At 41.6% G+C, this 20,653-nt stretch overlaps 1 protein-coding gene and 1 long non-coding RNA gene across 2 annotated transcripts in view; one reads left to right on the top strand and one right to left on the bottom strand.

Moving 5' to 3' along the window:
• The window catches only part of LOC311520143, a 15,649-nt gene extending 12,689 nt beyond the window's left edge, over nt 1–2,960 (bottom strand). Inside the window, exon 1 of the long non-coding RNA XR_014711494.1 lies at nt 2,756–2,960. This is a non-coding gene — a long non-coding RNA (uncharacterized lncRNA). The remainder of the gene's footprint in view (nt 1–2,755) is intronic.
• On the top strand, nt 1,469–20,653 carry ETNPPL (ethanolamine-phosphate phospho-lyase). Its single transcript, XM_084627405.1, has 13 exons — nt 1,469–1,648; nt 5,392–5,510; nt 5,678–5,837; nt 8,720–8,794; nt 9,910–10,003; nt 11,146–11,262; nt 13,145–13,227; nt 13,657–13,882; nt 15,288–15,442; nt 15,936–16,025; nt 16,381–16,511; nt 18,155–18,222; nt 18,870–20,653. Exons 1-13 carry the CDS (start codon nt 1,593–1,595, stop codon nt 19,002–19,004), a joined length of 1,509 nt encoding a protein of 502 aa, XP_084483531.1. The 5' UTR covers nt 1,469–1,592; the 3' UTR covers nt 19,005–20,653.

Below are 20,653 nucleotides of genomic sequence, written 5' to 3'. Positions count from 1 at the left end.
CAAAGAAAAGCATATTCGCTCATAGAGCTGATAATGATTTGACCTAGTTCAAGTCCTGATCTTTGCCTCCCAAAGATGTTGTAAAGGATAAGGGTAAATTCACTGATGTTTGTAAAACACTTTAAGAATTCAAAAATATTAGTGATGGCTGCACTCTGTTTTCTAGATGATGATGATTTATTTGGATTGAAGAAGCACAGAGGGCACCCAGTCAAGGATCAGGGCCCCATTGTGCTTAGGCACTGTACAAACACAGAACAACAAAGATGGTTCTTATATATTTGCCTGGCCTTACAGCTAGATCTGTAATAATGGATGGATTCTAGGAAGTATGTAGATGAAATATTATGGCCCTTAAATTATGGTTCCAGGTTTGGTTAACTTAACTACCCTAGGTTGCCCATCAATTGAGTCTATAGCTAAGATGATATACATAACAAAAGTAATTTGATAAGTGGAATTTTCAAAAAGGTGTACACTGGGTATCAAAATTAAGGCAATGATGTTCATAGCTCACTGAAGTATTTATGATGTGTAGGTGGTGTGCTATGTACAAATGTCCTGTGTATATTTTAAAGGGTCCCCTGCAAAGTAATTTTGGACAGTGTCCCTTGTAAAAGTAAAGCCGTTTTGTAAAAATGCAGTTCAAATGTTTGCAAGATTATGCTGTTTACGTTTTTTATGAACCCTCGATCAGTACATTGAAAAACATAGCTCAGATATGTCCTGCTAGGCTACTGTGGGTTTAAGCAATTCGGCAGAATGACCTATCCTCTCAGTCAGACAGAAGCCAAACTATTTATTGGTCACTTTTGGCTAAACCCTGTGTAATATTAGGAAATTTGGCCAGAAAACTAAAATACTCTGTCCTTCAGGACAATGCTTTGAAAGCTCAGGAGGGAAAGAACTGCAACCTAGCATGCCAAATTAATATAAGCTCTCTATAAGCATGAGGCAAGTAATCCCCACAGCACCCCAGTGAGGCAGGTAAATAAGTCATAGAAGTAAATCATCCAGGGGATAAAACAGAAAAGCAGTAGAAGTAGTAGGGCTTCACATTGGACAGTATTTGTATGGGCCTATTACATGGAACGGGGACGCTGGCAGTGAAGAGGAGCCAGGTAGTGAAGAAGAGGGAATTGTTGAGCCCCCTTGAGGAAGGTCCTCCATGGGGTGGAAGGAGAAAAGCAGAGAAGCAGTGGCCCAGAGGGGGAGGCAGTGGCCGGTGGAACAATGTTTAGAGTGGGGGGCGGGGGGGCTGAACACCATTGAACACCGCTGTTTACGATGGAAAGCACTCCAAGCCGGGGGTGCGGCGCCCCGCGCCCCCACTTCCAGCAGCGCGGCCAGGAGAGCTGGGCCAGAGGGGAGGGAGGCCGGCTCTCTCCTGGGCAGGGCGAGGGCCGCGCAGAGCACAGCGCAGGAGGAGGGGTTTGGCAGGAGGCAGAGCAGAAGACGGGATAAAAGGAAGATGAGACAAACCGGCTCCCCGCCCCATCACCAGCCTCTTGGGACAAGGGCAGCGCCAGGCGGCAGGAGAAGAGGCGGGAGAGGCACAGCTGGCCAGCGCCCCGCGGGAGAGCAGCGCCGGCATGAGCGCGCTGTACAGCAAGGCGGAGACCCTGGAGCTGAGGCGAAAGCACATCGGGTGAGCAGGGCCAGGGCGCGGGAGAGCTCCCGCGGCACGGCCGGGCCGGGCCGGGCCAGGCTGCTGGAGAGGGGGGGGCCGAGCTGTGGCCCCAGGTGCGGGGCAGGGGGAGCTGCCTCCTCGGGCGCAGAGCTCCCGGCTTTGCTTCTGGCGAGCCCCGCGGACCGAGCGCAGCGCATCCCTCCTGCCTGGCCCCTCCTCTTGCTGGGATCCCTCCCTTCCACCAGCGCTGCACACACGCTGCTTCTGCCCTCGGCTAAACCCGAGACAAACCGGAGGCTGCGGGGGCAGAGCGGCGATCAGGGTGTGACAGCCAGTGCCCTGCGCTCGGTTACATAAACCAGCCTCCACTGAGGTTACGTAAAACGAGGAGGTTTGTCTTCCTCCCCTCGGCACAAGCTGAGCAGAAGCCGGGATCAGAGGTTGCTACATTTTAAATATTTTATCCCCAAGTTTAAGTGTTTCTTCTGCCAGGAGAGCTGGACTAGAGAATTAAACGAATTTTGCAGCCAGAATAATAGGTAGCATTTTGCTTCTAAGGTTGTTTTTCTAACAGTTTGTTTTAAGTAGACTCAATTCTAGCTGAAATCCACGAGCCCTGTATAATAAATGGCATGGGCATCAGCGAATGGGCTGCATATTTAAATACATACTAGACCTATAAAAATGACCAAAAGAATTGAGAGTTATTAATATTGTTAAGAGCACATGGTAATACTGCTTTCCCACAGAGAGCCTTGTGATCCAGGGAGCCATTATAATAATCATTTACAATCCTATAGAACCTTCACAAAGACCATCAACGTGCTCGAAAAATGACATAACCCAGAAGTTATACAGAGCTACCAGTGGGGAGGACAGCAACCAGCAGATAGTGCATTGCAATAGTTATGTGGAGGGGAAAATTTGGTAAACACCTGCTCTTACATAAAGCTTCAAGCTGGAGCAGACCAAGCAAAGCCTGCCCTCCCTTGCACCCAGGCAAATTCACAGTAGCTGCACTGAAGTTAACTGGTTTATCACTGAAACTGCAGACCCTAGCATGTGATCTTGGTTTTAAAGGTCTCTTACCCATAGTGGAAATTGCATAGAATTTAGTTCACCTACCTCAGACATATGAAGGGCTGAGTCATCCTGTTGGTAACCTGTGGCTTCAGGGAATTTTGACATTTCATAGTTAGTGCTTAAAGTAGTAAATCATCTTCCTTTGGTACCTTCCATCTGTGTGGCAAAACAATGTTGAGTTTACTGATATCAAATTTAAGTCATCATACATAGGTAGTACCTCCTCATTGTAGATAACTGGTGAAAGAAATACAAAGCAAGCAAGAGGAAGGTCAGTTTTTTAGTTTGTAATTCCGATATTTAAGACTTTGCCTCTTCCTGACAAATGCAGTCTCAAAAACTTACCAATACTTATTTAATATACTGTACTTGATGGCAGATTGCACAAAAGTGAGCATCATAAAACTATGAAACAGAATAGAATGCCCAAAGTAAATTTTTAAAATGCTATTGTTTGGTTAATTCATGGGCGAATTTAGCACACATAAAAGGGGGGTCTAAAGGGTTTGTCTTGAGCGTAACCTCACACAGACAGCTATGGTGCAGATTTTCCACACCAACTCTGTAGTGCTCCCTATTGTGCCACTCTTAAAAGCCTCTTCTTAGTCAAGACTGTGCAACTGTGATATAATGGGAAGTAGGGTGAGGCCATCAAATACTATTTTCTTTCTTGTGACCTGAGCCAGGATTGAAAGAAAATGTGAACTATAGCCTTGTCACGGTATGTATCCGATACCTGTTTATCATTTACCACAAGTTAAATAATGTGGTTTTCTCCAGAGCATGTGGTCTTGATTAATATTTCACTAGGTCATGCCAAGTGAAAAGCTAATTCATCACTGTTAGATATGAAAGTACAAAGATGCTCACTGACTTTCTAATATTATGCTACTGCTAAAATACTCACTTGTTTAGACTCCTACGTGTATAGAGTCATATTGTGCCATCAATTGTTTTAATATGCTTAAAAATCAATGTCATCATAGCATGTAGAGCCAGTCATCTCTAAGGGCCAGATCTTGTGATGTGGGAGTCTTGCTTGAGTACACATTGCAGGATCAGGCTCTGTAAGGCAAACAACTACTAACTGAAAAACTGTACCAAAGAAATGATATTTGATAGTGTTCAGTCTGTTGCTTTACCTCCATTTCACTTTTGAATTGTCTTATGGCAGTAGATATGTAAGAGTAAATAAAGGGGAAATAGCTCTGAAAGATGCCCCTAGGTAACTGCTTAATCAGGCAGAAATTCAGACACTAAAATATTTCAAACACTATAGATTACATCTTATGAGTAACAGTCAGGGTCCGTGTATACAATTAATTGTATTGCGTCAGGTCACCAGGCAAAATGGACAATAAGGATGCTTTTAGGAAAGCAGTTTTATTATTTGGAAACAATCGCATCCCTCTTCGGTTAAATAAGTACTATGAAAGGTTTCTAAATGTTTTCTCCCTGTTCAGTAATATTTCTGAATATAACTGTATAGTAGGAATATGTGTCAGTGTTGCATGCTCAGAACAGAAAAAAGAGGGGAAAATTTTCAGACGTGCCTAAGTGACTTTAGGAGCCTGAGTCTCATTAAGTCAGTGGGATTTGGGTGCTTTTGAAAACAAGGCTTAGCCGCTTTTGAAAATTTTGCCCAGAAAATCTCAGTACCCTAAGCCTGATTTTTCAGAAGCGCTGAGCACCTCTGAAAATTAAGCCCATCATATGTTGGCATTTTGTTCTAACATATGAACTCTATAAATCTCAGACATCAAATTCAGCATAGTCTTCCATTGTGCAATCAATTTTGGGCCATATATTTTTAAAAATTTCTTAAAAATTAATCCTATTTCCAGAGAGTTAATTTTTTATAAACTTTCATATTATGTGTAAATTAGTAAGACTGTGTCAGACAAACATAGCCAGACTTCCAAGGATGCAATATGGTGCACATTCCATTGTGCTCACAGGAAACCATACACAGGACTTTTGTACGCAGGGACAATCAGCAATGTTAATCCAAACTATGTTTTAAATTGGATGAGTTAAATCATATTAAACTCCTGTGTGGACGCTTTTATTCAGAATCCAAGTGGCCTTAATTAAGTTTCACCACTGCAATTCTGAGTGTGTATATCTCCACACAGGAGGTTAATGTACTTTTAAATCACTCCTTTAGTTAATTTTGATTAATTTTTCTCTACGTTCCCATGTTCAAGCCCGTAGATACAAAAGCAGGGGTTTGAAAATAACCTCATTAAGGACCTGCTCTTGTTTCCATTGAAGTCAATGGGAGCCTTTCCATTCATTTTAATGAGTTGGTTCAGGCCTCACTTGGCCATCAGTTAAACTACAACATAGTATACAAAAAAATCATATTTGCTTCACAGGCACTTCATAGAAGAGATGGCCTCATTTACCTATAATCTACTGAACGGCTTCTGTGATTTTAATATTTCAAGCTTTGCCACTTCACTGATATAAAATAGCGTATTCCCTGGACTTCAGCAGCTGTCCATATGCTGGTGAAGGTGCCTTTGAAGTCAGTGGCAGCTTTGCCTGTGCTGTGACTGCAGGAGTACATGGGATTTAGTTTTTGTTTTCCTGAGCCCTGAGATCACCAATTCTCAAGATTCTGAGGCAGGGCAACAACTGAGCAAGCTGAAATAATTTTATTCTATACTTTTTAGACCTTCATGCAAAGTTTTCTTTGCAAAAGACCCTATCAAGATAGTGCGTGCTCAGGGGCAGTATATGTATGATGAGAACGGAGAAAAATACCTGGATTGCATCAACAACGTTGCACATGGTAAGTACAAAAGCTCCATTGACTAAGTTTACATCGTTCCCACTAGAAATCAGAAGATCCTTTTTTCAAGGCAAGCTGACAGTGCTAGATTCAAGAGAGCTCCCTGACTCTCTTTGTGTGATTCAGTAACTGATCACGTCAGTAATTATTAATAATTTCTCGTTTAGTTGGCCACAGCCATCCAGATGTGATAAAGGCTGCAGTGAAACAAATGGAACTGCTCAACACCAATTCCCGATTCCTGCATGACAACCTTGTCCAGTATGCTAAGCGCCTCACAACTACCCTGCCAGAGAAACTCTCCGTTTGCTATTTTGTTAACTCTGGGTATGTCTGAAGGATTTTTCATTGACACTATTTTGTTGCTGTTTAAAAAGGACTTTGTCATGTCAGTTTAGGCCCAAATTTTAAACTGTGAAAAAACAGGGTTTAACAAAAGTAATACAAATGTTTCCATGGAAATTTATTTCTAAATAACTCTAGGAAAACTTGTTTTTTGTTTTGGTCGGACTCAAAAATATCCTGTGCAGTGTTTGCGACCCTCACCTTTGCTGTATTGTCTTAATCCATGAAAACCAGAAAGTGAAACTGACCCTCAGGAAAGTGAAATGGACTAGTCTGTTTTCATGGTCTATGCCAAGCTTATGCGAAAAGGAAACAAACAGCATGTAAATAATAGGAAAATACATAATTTGGTTAAACTAAACTAGAATGTTTAACAACCTTTTTAGTCAACGTTCTTGGCTTCACTGAACGAAATTACATGTTCAAATGTATTCTAATTCCAGATCCCCTCCAAACATGAATATGCAGCACCATATTCATTCCTGGCATACATCCCCAGAGAAATCACTAGTTTTGTGGACAGGCCCTGAATTCTGAGGATTGGTCCTTAGCAGGGAAGATCCAGCTGTGATTGGAATCTATGGCAATTTTCCCATTGACTTCATTAGGACCAGATTTGACCCACAATATGGAAACTTTGAAGCAGTGATGATCCTTTTCTATAACAACTAGAGGAGACTACAGCAGAAAGAGCTGATACCATGTATTTTCTGAAAATAGATCTGTGTATTTAGAAACAAGAGGGCTCAAAAGAAAGAAAACACAAAATTAAAATTCAGCAGAGAAATTTACTCAATTCTCTTTGGTTGATCTCTGTAGAGGCATCATGTATGTCTGTTTTAATCAACAGTCCACATTCTAATACGAAATGCTAAATGCTGCTATTCTTCAGTCCAAATAGATTTATAACCCAATATCCCTAAAGGGAGTGGATCTTTTTATTTAGCATAGCCAAGCTTGCACATATCAGTACTACCTAAAATCCTTATTCAGTCATTGCTATAACATAGCCTCAGAGTGACTTGTATTCCCCATCACAAGTCTTGTTGCTTCTTCTTGTTCCAGCAAATGGATCATTGGGATATGTGGGTTGTACTATATTTTAAAGGGGGCAATATTGCAATAAAGATGATTTATTTTGTTTGGGATGTCTTACTGACCGAAGCCTATCTAAATCTTTCTACAAGATAGTCTGATGTACTGTAGGTTGATGGTTAGAGAGTAGTGTGGTTTGGTGCTGAGTGAGAGCCCTGACTTTCAAAGTAAACTTGGGTCTTCATCTGGGCCTGCTGCTATAAGGTGCTGAGCAGGATGTGGTCCATGTGGAGGCTGGGAAGCTGCTGGGAATTTTGTAACTTTAATATGAGTGGCAGTTGCATTGTTCTCCCAGCTTCTGGCTGCTGTATGAAGTGGTGTTATCTGTACAAAGGGGAGGTTAAAAAACGAGGCATCCCTGTGGCACCTTAGAGACTAACAAATTTATTTGGGCATAAGCTTTCATGGGCTAGAACCCACTTCATCAGATGTATGAAGTAAAAGATACAGGAGCAGGTATAAATAGATGAAAGGATGTGGGTTGCTTTACCAAGTGTTAGGTCAGTCTAACGAGATAAATCAATTAACAGCAGGATACCAAGGGAGGAGAAATAACTTTTAAAGTGGTAAGAGAGACAGTTGACAAGAAGGTGTGAGTAACAGTAGGGAGAAATTAGTATTGGGGAAATTAAGTTTAGGTTTTGTAATGACCCAACCACTCCCAGTCTTTATTCAGGCCTAATCTGATGGTATCTAGTTTGCAAATTAATTCCAGTTCTGCAGCTTCACGTTGGAGTCTGATTTTGAAGTTTTTTTGTTGAAGAATTGCCACTTTGAGGTCTGTTAGTGAGTGACCAGAGAGATTGAAGTGTTCTCCTACTGGATTTTGAATGTTATGATTCCTGATGTCAGATTAGTGTCCATTTATTCTTTTGCATCCAGTTTGGCCAATGTAGATGGCAGAGGGGCATTGCTGGCACATGATTGCATATATCACATTGGTAGATGTGCAGGTGAACAAGCCCTGGATGGTGTGGCTGATGTGGTTAGGTCCTATGATGGTGTCCCTTGAATAGATATGTGGACAGAGTTGGCACCAGGGTTTGTAGCAGGGTTTGGTCCCTGGGTTGGTGTTTTTGTTGTGTGGTGTGTAGTTGCTGGTGAGTATTTGCTTCAGGTTGGGGGGCTGTCTGTAAGTGTGGACTGGTCTGTCTCCCAAGGTCTGTGAGAGTGAGGGGTTGTCCTTCAGCACATTATCAAGGATCTACAACCTATCCTGGAGAGGTTTTAGGTGGGGGCTGTAGGTGACGGCTAGTGGCCTTCTGTTACTTTCTTTGTTGGGCCTGTTCTGTAGTAGGTGACTTTTTGCTACCCTTCTGGCTCTGTCAATCTGTTTCTTCACTTCAGCAGGTGGGTACTGCAGTTTTAAGAATGCTTGATTGAGATCTTGTAGGTGTTTGTCTCTGAGGGATCAGGGCAAATGCGGTTGTATCTTAGAGCTTGGCTGTAGACAATGGATCATGTGATGCGGTCTGGATGAAAGCTGTAAAGTGCCCACAAGCAAACAGGGCTAGAGGAATAAAGCATCTCTTTGTTTGATACATATACAAAGAGCTGTTTTCCCTCTTATGTGGTATTTATGTTCTGAATCATAGCATTCTAATCTGAATAACAGAGCCTGCTGTGTTGATTGTTTGTATTAATTCCATACCCTTTTTCTGTTTTAAATTAAAATGACTGGTAAGTGCTTGCTTACCATCTAGCCCTGGTGTTGCAATAAACCATTTTGTAGGTGTGTATAGTCCCCTAATGTATTTATTATTTTGTAGATCTGAAGCCAATGACCTCGCCTTACGACTGGCTCGGCAGTATCGCGGACACCAAGATGTGATCACCCTTGACCAGTAAGTTTGCAGAATAGCATATAGAATGCAACTAGCCACTTCCGCAGTATCTTCAGAGGTCAACTCTATACAGTTGTATGGCATATTTCAGTGAAAGATCAATGTTGCCTTCATACAAACATTATAATTAAATACAGACAGCTCCATTTAAAGTGATGCTAACTAGGTTTTGAGACACAATCTGACAACAAGAAGTAAACTGAGATCTGAAGGGACACTAAAGTTTGGTGGGTCTGAAAGCTGAGCTACCATGATAGATGTCCTAAACTAGGCCTGATCTCACACACTTATGCAGGAAAAATATCCAGAGAGCTACACTCAATTAATGTTTTACCTATGTGACAACTACACGGACTAGAAAACTTACAATTCTATATATGTAGGTTTGCCGTGGGGACAGGGGGGTTTAGTTGATCTATGCTGTGTTGTTGTTGTTGTAAATCCTAGACTCACACTGTCACAGTGGCCAAACTGGTGCTACAACATTAAGAACTAACTTTTCAAAAGGGCAGATGCCCAGCCTCCCTTTTGACATGCTATAAAATTTGTGCTCCATAATTAACTGGAGCAAATCTGAGTGTTTGTGTACCTATCTGATTTGCAGCCCTCTTTTACAGTCTGCCAAAATCAGACAACATTGACTAAATCCCAGGTTAAGGGCCCTTGTGGAATACCTCAGGGGAGAGGATCCCGACACCCAAGTGCAGTGGCAGCTGGCAGGTGATGGCTGGAGCAGAGGTGGGACATGGAAGGCTGGAGATAGGAGGGGTTGTGGCCAAGGTGTACTGGCTCCCAGCAATTCTGCATCCTTTCAAAATCCTGTGGGCCATTGTTACAGGTAGACTTAGGAAGACACAAACTTTTTCTGTCCTTTCAGTGGCAGGGATGAATTTGGCTTATTAATTCCAATCCTGCTCCACTGAAGTGAATAATAAAACTCCCACTGCCTTCATTAGGTCCAGGAGTGGTCCAATTAACTTGAGCAGCCCTCACAAACACCACCCCCATGTTTCTGGGTACTTTTTTTAATTCTGGGTTGTGTGTGTGTGCAGTTGTGAATTTTAGCTTTTCTAAAACCTTAATGATAGTGATTTTGCATTTAACTCCCATTGCAGTGCTTACCATGGTCATGTTTCTTCTCTGATTGACATTAGTCCATATAAATTTAATCAGCTGGGGAAGGAGGGCAAAAAAGAGTTTGTGCATGTGGTGAGTATTTTTTCAACTGCATATAAATTACTGTCCTTTGTAGGTGTTTTTTCCCTTTCCTCTAGAGTCATTTCAAAATCTGCTTGTGTACTAGCTTTATTTCCCCAGATAAAATTATTCCTAACCTGTCATACTACACACTCCTGTCATTTTATAACAAAGGATTAAATTCAGCAGAAATGTTTGCTGCTGGATTCGTAACAAGTGGCTTATTACTAGCTTTGATGCTGAATTGCGATACAATGTAATGATATATTAATTTATGGGTAAGGAAATCAGTAAACAGCTGATTAGCACTCACCTGGTTTAAGCTTGAGTGAGCCTCCCACTGCAAATCTCCAGCCCTAAGTCATATGTAGGCCTCCATCCAGCTATCTCCCACTCTAGAACTGGTGCTACAGCTCTCGTGCCAATGACATTCCCCAGGCTGGGTTCTACCTTCCAATGACCCCTCCCTGGCCCTTTGAACCCTCCCCACACTGTTCGTAGGGGTTGGCAAGCCTGTGGCAGGCCCACCTTCTCTCACAAAATAGGAGGCCAAGCGGTACAAATGAAGCACAGGTTTCCCGTGGAAGGAAGGGGCATCAACTATTCTTGCAGTCTGTAAGAACTGGAGTCAGTCAGTACTATAGACCAGGAACTGGTGGTGGCTATGGGCTGAATGGATGCATGTGGTGGAAGGCTCTTTGAAGAATGGAGGCCTGGAAGGTTGCTAGCGCTAAGTGGCTAAGGCTGCCACTCGGGAAAGTGCATTGACATTGCTCTGAATAATGACTTCATGGCTCTTCCCTGAACTAGTTAAACTTAAACAAGGGGAATAGTCCTGCCCTCATACATTTACTCATCTCTGTATTTCCTATAAACAGAGCTAAGCCCTGGAAAAGAAGACATTAGTCAAATACTTATTTCACATCTAGAGGAAAGTATCTTTCCTGTAATACATGGTACAAGCTTCAACTCCTAATAGTGTACATGAAGTTCAAGGCAGAAATTCAGAATATCCAAACTTTGTGATATGTATGAGAGAAGGTGGTATTTTTTCCAATACAGTTACATCCCTAATGAAAAACACTGGGAACTGTCCAATAGAAAATGCATATTGCAAGAAGGCATGCATTTGAAATAAACTCTGCTGCTTTCAGGCTCATTCTCCAGATATCTACAGAGGAAAATACAGGGAAGATCATCCAGATCCAGCAAACGCTTATGCAGATGATGTGAAAAAGATTATTGAAGAAGCTGAGAAGAGTGGGCGCAAGGTTTGTAGCATGAGCTGTAGAAACACTATAACCCTGTTCATGTTTAGTAATGAAACTACATCTGTTGGCAAAATAATAGGGGGGAAAGGAGACAAAAGATCAGCATCTACACAGTGCAATTTCTTCTCCTTTTCTGCCTTCACTCTTCTGTTATGGGTTTTATATTCTAAGGCTTCCATTTTCCCCTTGATGCACTTTCATAACTCTCATTAACATCCATGAAAGTTATATGCAAGGATCAAGAGGAGAATAGACTCATAAAGGAGCAAATAAATCAAAAGTTGTTTAATTCACTATTTTGTGAGCCTTTGAAACACAGTCAAGCTTTCAAGTCCTGTTTGAGAGATTATGGTGAAAGTCTTAGACAGGACATCTAGAAAACCACTGCCTGGAGAACAGATAAATGAGGAAAATCACGTTTCTAAATTCACCATTGCATTCAAGCACATTGAGATAAATGAATTGCACTTTTACGCCTCATAACTTGGAATCCAAGTACAAGCTGGTGATAACCTGTGCTACAATCGTGGATGCATGTGGCAGCTGGCAGGTGATAGCTGGAGCAGAGGTGGGACATGGAAGGCTGGAGATGGGAGGGGTTGTGGCCAAGATGTACTGACTCCCAGCAATTCTACATCCTTTCAAAATCCTATAAAATTGGATTTAGAATGTCTGTTACCCAGTGCTTCCTGGGACAATTCTAATTTTTTTGAAGACTGCTAGGGATTGATCTAAAGCCTGCTGAAGCCAATAGAAAGACCGCAATGGATATTGGATCAAACAGTCCCCTTTTAGTCCAAAGGGTTACATCACCTGTCTTTAATTTCTTCATCAATTTTTTTTCTTTTTTTGACTAACTGACAGTTTTTTTTTCTTTTCTTGTCTTCCTTTTTTCCCTCCTTTTGCATATCTTCTTAGGTTTTGGTGCCGTAGACCTGTGACAGAACAAGTTGTGATAAAGGCTAAAGTCTCACATGCTATGGGGACCCTCGTACTGTTTGGCAGTAGTGTGCCTCTTCGAATATAGTGTACACTTCTTTACACGTTACTGCTCGACCTTGTTTCCAGGAAGACTGCATTGCTGGCCAGCTCGCGTGCACCTGTTGATGCTCAGGGAGGGTTGCACAAGCGGTGTGGGAGGCAATCTGTTACATAGCAGACTTGTGGTGACGCTCCTGGGAGATCTGGGGTAACACTGTCTGTGCTGCACAGACTTAATGTTGACAAGGAATGTAAAACTTGATGTTCCAGTGTATCTGATCTGCTGCTGTTGCCCTTCCTGATTTGGAATAACTACTTTTTTTCATTCCTAGCAACTGGAATTACTTCACCTATAGATTCTCTTTTGTGAAGTGCCTTGCCCTAATATATTGCTTGTTTAGTCATTTGCCTGAGGCAGGGGTGCCCAAAGCAAAGCCAGGCTGTTCTAAAAATGCAAACTCTGTCTGCCCTGTCCCTGGCCACCACAGGTTTCTACTGCTGGTGTTCCCTGACACTAAGCAATTTCTATTCATCTATCAGGGAAATCATAAGTACCAGTAAGTATGTATTTTTTAATTGAAATTTCTATGTAAACTTACATGGACCTTATAAACCTGATCCAACTCCCACTGAGGCCAGTGGGACATCAGTGGCTGGTGGTTTAGGTCCTGGATGTGGCCCTTTGATTTCTGGCAGGCTGCCAGCGTGGCCCTCGGTGTTGCAAATTTGGGCACCCCTAATGGAAATGTTATGCCTTAGACATTGACAACAAACCACAGCTGTCCATCCCAGCATGTTATTAAAGTCACCCAGATCTTTACAATTTCTTTCTGAGAGCATTAGCTTATTTGCAAAGGCTAGATAGAGGAACATTGCTCTTACTTCATCTTCTTTTATGTAGATTGCGGCCTTTATTGCTGAATCCATGCAGAGTTGCGGAGGCCAAATAATTCCACCTGCAGGCTACTTCCAGAAAGTGGCAGAGTATGTACAATACTTGGAATGGGCATAGTTGAGAAGTTACGCAGAGTAATAGGTTGAGGCTACAGGCTTATTCTATTAATCCCTTAGGGGGTTTTTTGTCCTTCATTTTTGTTCCACCTTTTAAATACCATTATGTAACTCATGTCCAATGGAATTTTCAGTTATCAATCACTTTAAAAAATACAATCCATATGTGTATCATTAAAAAGCAAACAAGTAGCTTGAAATGGAGTGATTTAAACATCAACCATAAAATGCAGTTGTGAGGTTTTGTCTGAAATCTTCTAAATTAATTGTATGCTCATTGGGAACAGGGACTAAGTCAAATTGTAAACTTCTGTAACACACCCTCCTTTGCGCTAAAATTAGGCCTGGACACTAGAATCCTATTATGTGGTGTGGCATTTGGACTGTTCCTTTTGTTTTCAGATATGTGCATAAGGCAGGTGGCGTATTCATAGCTGATGAAGTCCAGGTTGGTTTTGGTCGAGTTGGGAAACATTTTTGGGGTTTCCAGTTGCAAGGCAAAGACTTCGTACCCGATATTGTCACCATGGGAAAGCCAATTGGCAATGGCCATCCAATGTCTTGTGTGGTTACAACAAGAGAGATTGCTGAAGCCTTCGGTGCCTCTGGATTGGAGTATTTCAACACGGTAACGTTCCAGATGAAAGTCTTCCTTTTTACTCCTACAATAGCTTTAGTCTGTATTCAGTGCTTGCAGAAGATGCTGGGTTCATAGAGCTGGAGAACTGTAAGGGCCTAAGTTTCAAAAAACTCAGTATCCAACTTTGGAGCCAGATTTTCAAAAGAGCTCTGCTCCCATGTAGACTCCTAAAAGGAAGTGGTCAGGTTTTCAAAAGTGCTCAGCACCCAACAGCTCCCATTGAGAACCAGAATTCCATGGGGCCCTCATTTTCTTTACCTTTCAGGGGCAGCTAAACACTCTCCCTGTATCAGGAAACACTGGAGCTGTGCAAATATTGCAAAGCCACTACTTTGATTTCGTCTCGCCTGTTCAGTCTATCAGATGTGGTATTTACATCTGTCTGCCATCTTTTCCATTGTGACTGAGTCTTGTCACTAACTGCAACCAAGTTCCATTACTTAGTTGGAGTCCCTTTAAGCTTTAGATGGCAGAGATTCTGAGAGGTGGCTGTGGAACCGTATGACTGGAATGCCGTAAATGCTATTCACTAAGAACTTTGGAAAAAACACCATCAGGGTCAATTTATATCATCAACATCTTTAAAAGAATGAATGATTGTAATGTTACACCCTATCCAGCAGAAGATAATGGCTCACATTGTCCCTCTGAGCTCACATATGGAGGGGACACTCAAAATGGATCTTACCTTTTCCATATGGAAGGCTGGTCAACTGCCTCAACAGCATCATCCATTTCTCTCTCATACAGTTGCTGGACCAAGAAAATGCCAGTAGTTGTCCAAGCTTCTGAACCTACAAAAAAAAGCGGGGGGAGGGGCAGGATTAGACAGTTGTATGGATCACACAAATATCCAGAGTTGTAATAATTGAGTATTGGAAGGGAGATAAAACCTCATGTTTTGGGGCTTAAACAGCTCTTTAACTATTAAGAGTTAGGGTGAGACCTTCAGGGCGTATGTGGGGAGGGGAAATAGGACAGATTACCCCACCCCTGTCTACTGCAGGGTTTCTTGCAGCTGCCTCTGAAGCATCCAATTCTGGCCATTGTCTATAACAGTATACTGGACTATATGGACCTAGGGCTGATATAGCATGGCAATTCCTGTGGTCCTATGTTTTTGCAACCTGAGGCTGAGGAACAACTGGGGAGGGACATCTCGGGTGCACCCCACTGCACTGCATGGTTGGGGGGAGAGGGGCAAGGGAGGGAGGATCCAGTATCCCATTTTCTTCCTGAGCAACCACGCTGGGACTAAGCACAATGTTGCCTAAAGTCCCTTTCTTTAAGCTTTGTTCACATTTTACTGACGTGGGAAATGTTAGTGAAGCCTCCAAGGATGGAGGCAGAACAGAATTTCAACCACTGTTTTTCCATTTGTCTTTGCCTTCAGTTTGGAGGCAATCCAGTGTCCTGTGCTATTGGCCTGGCTGTGCTCGATGTAATTGAAAAAGATGATCTCCAAGGAAATGCCATACGAGTAGGGAATTATCTAACAGAGCTGCTGAACAAACAAAAGGAAAAACATCCTTTAATAGGAGATGTCAGGTAGGTACCTCAGGGTACAATCAAGAATTTCCCAGGCAGAAGGTGGGACAGAGAAGTGGTTATTCTGGTAGCCCAATAGGCAAAGAATATAGGACAAAAATGAGGAAATTGTAAGTGATGATTATGTCTCGTAAATTATCCAAAAAATGGATCCCCTCAAATTTCCTGGTTTTTGTTTTTATTCATGTCATGGGTTAAAATCCCAATCCAAGCTGTAAGTATAAATAACAACGAATCAACTTACAGGTAGTTTGGACCTACAGGAGGTAATGAGAGGTTTTTCTCTTTAACTGACAAAGCAACTTTATTAAGCCAGCAATGTGTATATCTTTATGAATAGCATTGAAAAACTTAGTACATCAAAGAGTAGTATCTTTCTCTATATATTTGACTCACTTGCTGGAATTGTTGGAGCAGTGTTACTATCTGTGCAAGAGAGGGGCTTTGCTATTGGACAGTGCATCTTATCGTTCTTCCTCCCTTTATGTTCTAGGGGTATTGGCTTGTTTGTTGGAGTAGATCTGGTGAAGGATCAACTGACGAGAACACCTGCCACAGCTGAAGCCCAGCATATTATCTACAAGTAAATATTTATCTTCTGTGTCCATGCATAAAGTACACTGGGGGCAATCTCAATCTGACCCTTTACCAGCCTTTTCTTAAGGAGGTTGAAAACCTTGATTTTTCTCCAGCAGATGTACACACACCACTTTAACTGGAAATTAATATAACCTTTGATTTAGCATTAGAAGACGCAGACAGTGGCCCAACCCCTGACCTGGTGTAAGCAGATGTAATTCTCTAACCTTCAGCATTGTTACATCTACATACAACAGCCTGGCGTTTGGTCTGATGGACCTCTCTGCATCCTGACATATGCAAGTTACATTGTGCACTTATGATGCACATGTAAAAAGGCATCTTTGTTTTCTACACAGACTGAAAGAACAGCGGATCCTCCTGAGTGCGGATGGACCCCATAGAAACATTCTGAAATTTAAACCACCCATGTGCTTCACTATGGAAGATGCAAAGCTTGTAGTGGACCAGATTGATGAACTCCTCACAGGTATGCATGCATTACAGAATGTCCCTCCTTGTTTGTTTCCAAATGATATGCCGGAAACACCCCCTAAAACCACTGAAATCTATACCATTACGTGCAGAAAATCGCAGCAAAGATTCACAGGAAAGCTGGCTTTTAAAACTTTATTTCCCTTTCCTTGACAGAGCTGTTCCCCTGGCTCTATCCTAACAGACTTTCTTAATGCAGTTTTTTATAAATTATGTATAGGGCCCTTTATTTACATTGATGTGAACCTGTCAGGTCAAATCCTGCACTTACCTCTGCCACATCCTCATTATTTATTATTGTCTGTCTGTTTCTGGTGATACCCCTAACATGGTAGACAGCAGAATTCCTACCCTCAAGGGTTTTGAAGTTAATGGGGTTGCAGAAGACGTAAGTCATCACAGGATTTGGCCCACTGACTTTAAAGAGGTTGCACAGGTGTTGGATAGATCAGTAAATGGCTAAACTTTTCAAAGTGACCTCTAATATTGGATTCTTCAGTTTTTCCTTGCACAACTTTCAACGTGATGGGTCAAATTCTGCTCTCCTTTACATCCCTGCAATCCTGCAGACTCCTCTGTTCTGTGACAGGCAATTGGCCCAATGCCAAATGACCCCAAAAATGTGGGCACATAAAGGCACCTTTACATTCTCTATTCCTCATCTGTATCGAGTACTTCTTGGCCACAACTGAGGATCTGGCTCAGTGGTGTTCATCATCATGTTCCTATTACGCCTCTGGCGTTTAGGGCCATGACGAAGCTCCTCCACGCCTGTCTGTTTCTGGCAAGTCTTTCAATGGTTCCCCAGCTGTGCCCCAGGTTTTTTAGCTCGGCTTCCACAGCTCTTCGCCAGGTTGTTTTGGGGCGACCTCTTTTTCGCTTGCCTTCACGTGTCCATCTTATTGCCAGTCTGGTGATGGAATCAGTTTCCACCCAAAGCACACGGCCAATCCATCTCCAACGCCTCCTGGCAAAGATGGTGCTCAGATCCTCTTGGCTGCACTGTGTCAACAGATCTTGGTTTGAGATTGTTCTGGGACAAAAGATACGGAGGATTTTTCTGAGGCAGGTTGCATGGAATGGAGACAGTTTGGACATCTCATACTTTCTCATTCCCCAGCATTCTGCACTATAAAGTAGTGCTGAAAGTACGCAGCTCTGATAAATCTGGAGTTTGGTTTTGGTGTTGTATTTTGATTATTTCCAGACTGTATTTAAGATCCTGAAGGTATTCCTGGCTTTATTGATTTTGTTCCGGATCTCCTGGCTTGTTCCACCATCCTGGAGTTACAATGGTGTAAATTAAGTCAAAATTAGGCCCTTTATTTATGTGCCAACCTGAAGGCGATCTGTACAGAAGTGCTAAGCTTGCAAATTTCACCTCTGCTCTAAATGCCTACCATCCTCAGGCCACTAATCATGGTAAATTCATCATTCTCCAATGAGGTGTGTTAGAAAGGGTTAATTAGTTCTTCAGTTAAGCTTATTATCTTTCTGTGCAGTGAACATGTGGCTAGTAGCTCAAGTGCAGTATTGTCAAGGTAATAGACATTACACCTTTTTATGGGTGCAATTATTGTAACAGTGATAATGCTTGGCAATGAAAACATGATCATTGAATACTTTTGCTTGTTTTAGCTTTGGAAGAAGCAACTGGAGCCAGGACAGGAAATGGAAGATCTACAACTGCACAACATAAAAGAAAAGTAAGTGTTGGGGAAGCACATACAAATGACTTTAGTGGAGGTATAGCATAAACCCAGAGGTGTAAGTGATCTAGACTTATGTAACTGAGATCAGAATCTGATCTATGATAAGAGAAGACAGAAAACAATCTGTTATGATTCCTGTTACTGAACAAATATGAAGAGCTGAGTAACAGACTATATTCTTTAAATATTATTTTCAAAAAGTTTCAAGGATTTCACTTCCATCTTATACCTTTGAGTGTGAGTAGCCTACATTATTGGACCCCATCGATTGTAGTGTTAGCCTTGGACACTAAAAGTATGCATATTACAGATAGCCCTGCAAGGTTCCCTAAAGAGCATATGCTGTGTGTGTTTTCTGATGATGTCCTGAAGGGCTGGAGAGCAATAATTTAATCTCCCAGTAGGATGACTATTAAGGCAGAGATCTTATACTAATGGCTACTCTAGAAGTACCATAAATGGAGCCTACACCTCCTTTCGCATACACCTGTGTGAAAGTGGAGTAACTCCATTGATCTGCATGGAATAGCTTCACTGAAAGAGGAAAATCAGGCAGACAGCTTCCTAACCCTACAGCCAAAGTATGGGATTAGAGATTGATACAAACGCAGGCTTATTCATTAAAACTTTTTGCGTTTCAGATGACTAATGAAGGGAATTCCCAGTCAGACTGTATCGGTGAAAGCATCAACCATATCAACGGTACTGCCTGCAGACAAAAAAATGGCTTGTACACTGATAACCGTACAGTGCCTTGTAAAAGGATCAGAACATGAAAGGAGACGTTTTCTTTAGATCGTGTATTTAAAAAAAACAAAAAAAGGATGAGTGGATGTGTGCAAGTATTGTACTGATTATTCAGGGTCCAATCCTGCCTTCTTACGTGAGCAAGACTCCATGTAGCTTTATTGGTAGTTTAAAATACATTTTCACCCACATAAGGACTGCAGGGTCAGCCCTTGAACTTAACCAGATAGGGGTGTGCTAAATAAAGTTCTGATTTTTAACCCTCTTGGGTCATGATATTTAGGTCTGGTATAAGTGGATGCATCTCCACTGAAATTCATGGAGTTGCTCCTGCTTACGTAAGGTCAGAATTTGGGCCATTGTGCTTAATAACCATGGAACCACAGGACCAATCCTATTAAATCCTTGTTTGCAAAGCATTACACCTTTTTATGTATTTGAAATTTCAGTGTGCAGTATTGAGATGTTAATTACTTTCCATGTTTTAATGGCTCAGTTTACAACACAAAGCTTGAGAGACAATTCACCCTGGGAGAAGATTTAGGGCCTATGGACCAGGTCCTCAGCTGATATAAATTGGTATTACTGTAGTGAAGAAAATAGAGCTCTGCCAAGTTTATACCCACTAAGGATTAGGGTTGGTGTGTACAATTATATGAACACAACATGTATGCAAGATTCCCACTTAATATTTAGAGATTAAAAGAGTTTGAATCATAGTTTTTTGCATAGCAAGTGACTATAATTTATTAAATTTTTTGTTATGGGTAAGTGGCAATCTACTCAAATTATCTACAGTAAAAATTACTGTAAAGAGACTCTGTTTAAAACAAAAGACATCTTTCCATGCACAACAAATGCAGGAAGATTTTAAAAATCAATTACGTTAACCTCAGGCTAGCATGAAAATGAGATTTCCAGGGGTAACCCCAATTTGAATTCTTATGATTTTAGACATTTTTAATTGTTGTACTAGCCTCATACAAAATCGGGTCTGATCCTTTGAAGTGCTGAATGCCGTCAATTCCCATGAAAGATAGTCAACAAACCTTGAGGGTGCTCTGCACCTGGCAGGATTGGGACCTCAAACATATAACATTAGTTACATTACTAAAAGGGGAATAGAGCATGAGACACAGAACAAACTAACACAAGGATCAGATGGTATTCTTACTCCAGCTTCCCAGATGGGTTTGGGTGGGAGCAGAATCCAGAGGAGCTTAGCTGTTCCCCTTGCTCACCCCAGCTTAAGCACTTTGGACTTGTTTTTCTGCTGCTAGCAGTAACATGGACCTTGCATTAACCGGTGTGAGTGTTAAAGTTGGATCAGGGCTTTCAAGTGTCACAATTTTAATGCATGCACAAGTAGGCTTTATGGAACTAATTGAGGGTTTTTAAAAATGAGTTATATTTACTTTAACAAAGACAATATGGCTTTATAATTTTCATTTACTAAGTTTTGCTGCTTTATACTTGTTAATGACTTTTCATTAATTGCATATGACTGAAAACTAAGAGGTTCTGCTATTTCTAGTCAGTCTTATCTAGTTTTATACCTTCAACCATTATGTTATATTGGTATTTTCTGTATGAACTCTTCTGGTAGCATCAAGCCAGCTCATTAACTGTTCAGCGATCCTTGGTTATTTCAAAAATTAAAGTTATTTGTAAACACAAA

The sequence above is a fragment of the Lepidochelys olivacea genome (genome assembly GCF_965140295.1).
Source record: "Lepidochelys olivacea isolate rLepOli2 genome assembly, chromosome: 4".
NCBI classification, from domain to species: Eukaryota; Metazoa; Chordata; order Testudines; family Cheloniidae; genus Lepidochelys; species Lepidochelys olivacea.
Note: the sequence above shows the minus strand (reverse complement) of the source record. Positions and strands in the feature narration are given on the sequence as shown.

Excerpts from the sequence above, each read along its gene's own strand:
- ETNPPL (XM_084627405.1), top strand. The coding sequence starts at position 1,593 with ATGAGCGCGCTGTACAGCAAGGCGGAGACCCTGGAGCTGAGGCGAAAG. Across the intron at positions 11,263-13,144 it reads CTGAGAAGAGTGGGCGCAAG|ATTGCGGCCTTTATTGCTGA; the intron begins GTTTGTAGCATG and ends TCTTTTATGTAG. Across the intron at positions 13,228-13,656 it reads TACTTCCAGAAAGTGGCAGA|ATATGTGCATAAGGCAGGTG; the intron begins GTATGTACAATA and ends TTTTGTTTTCAG.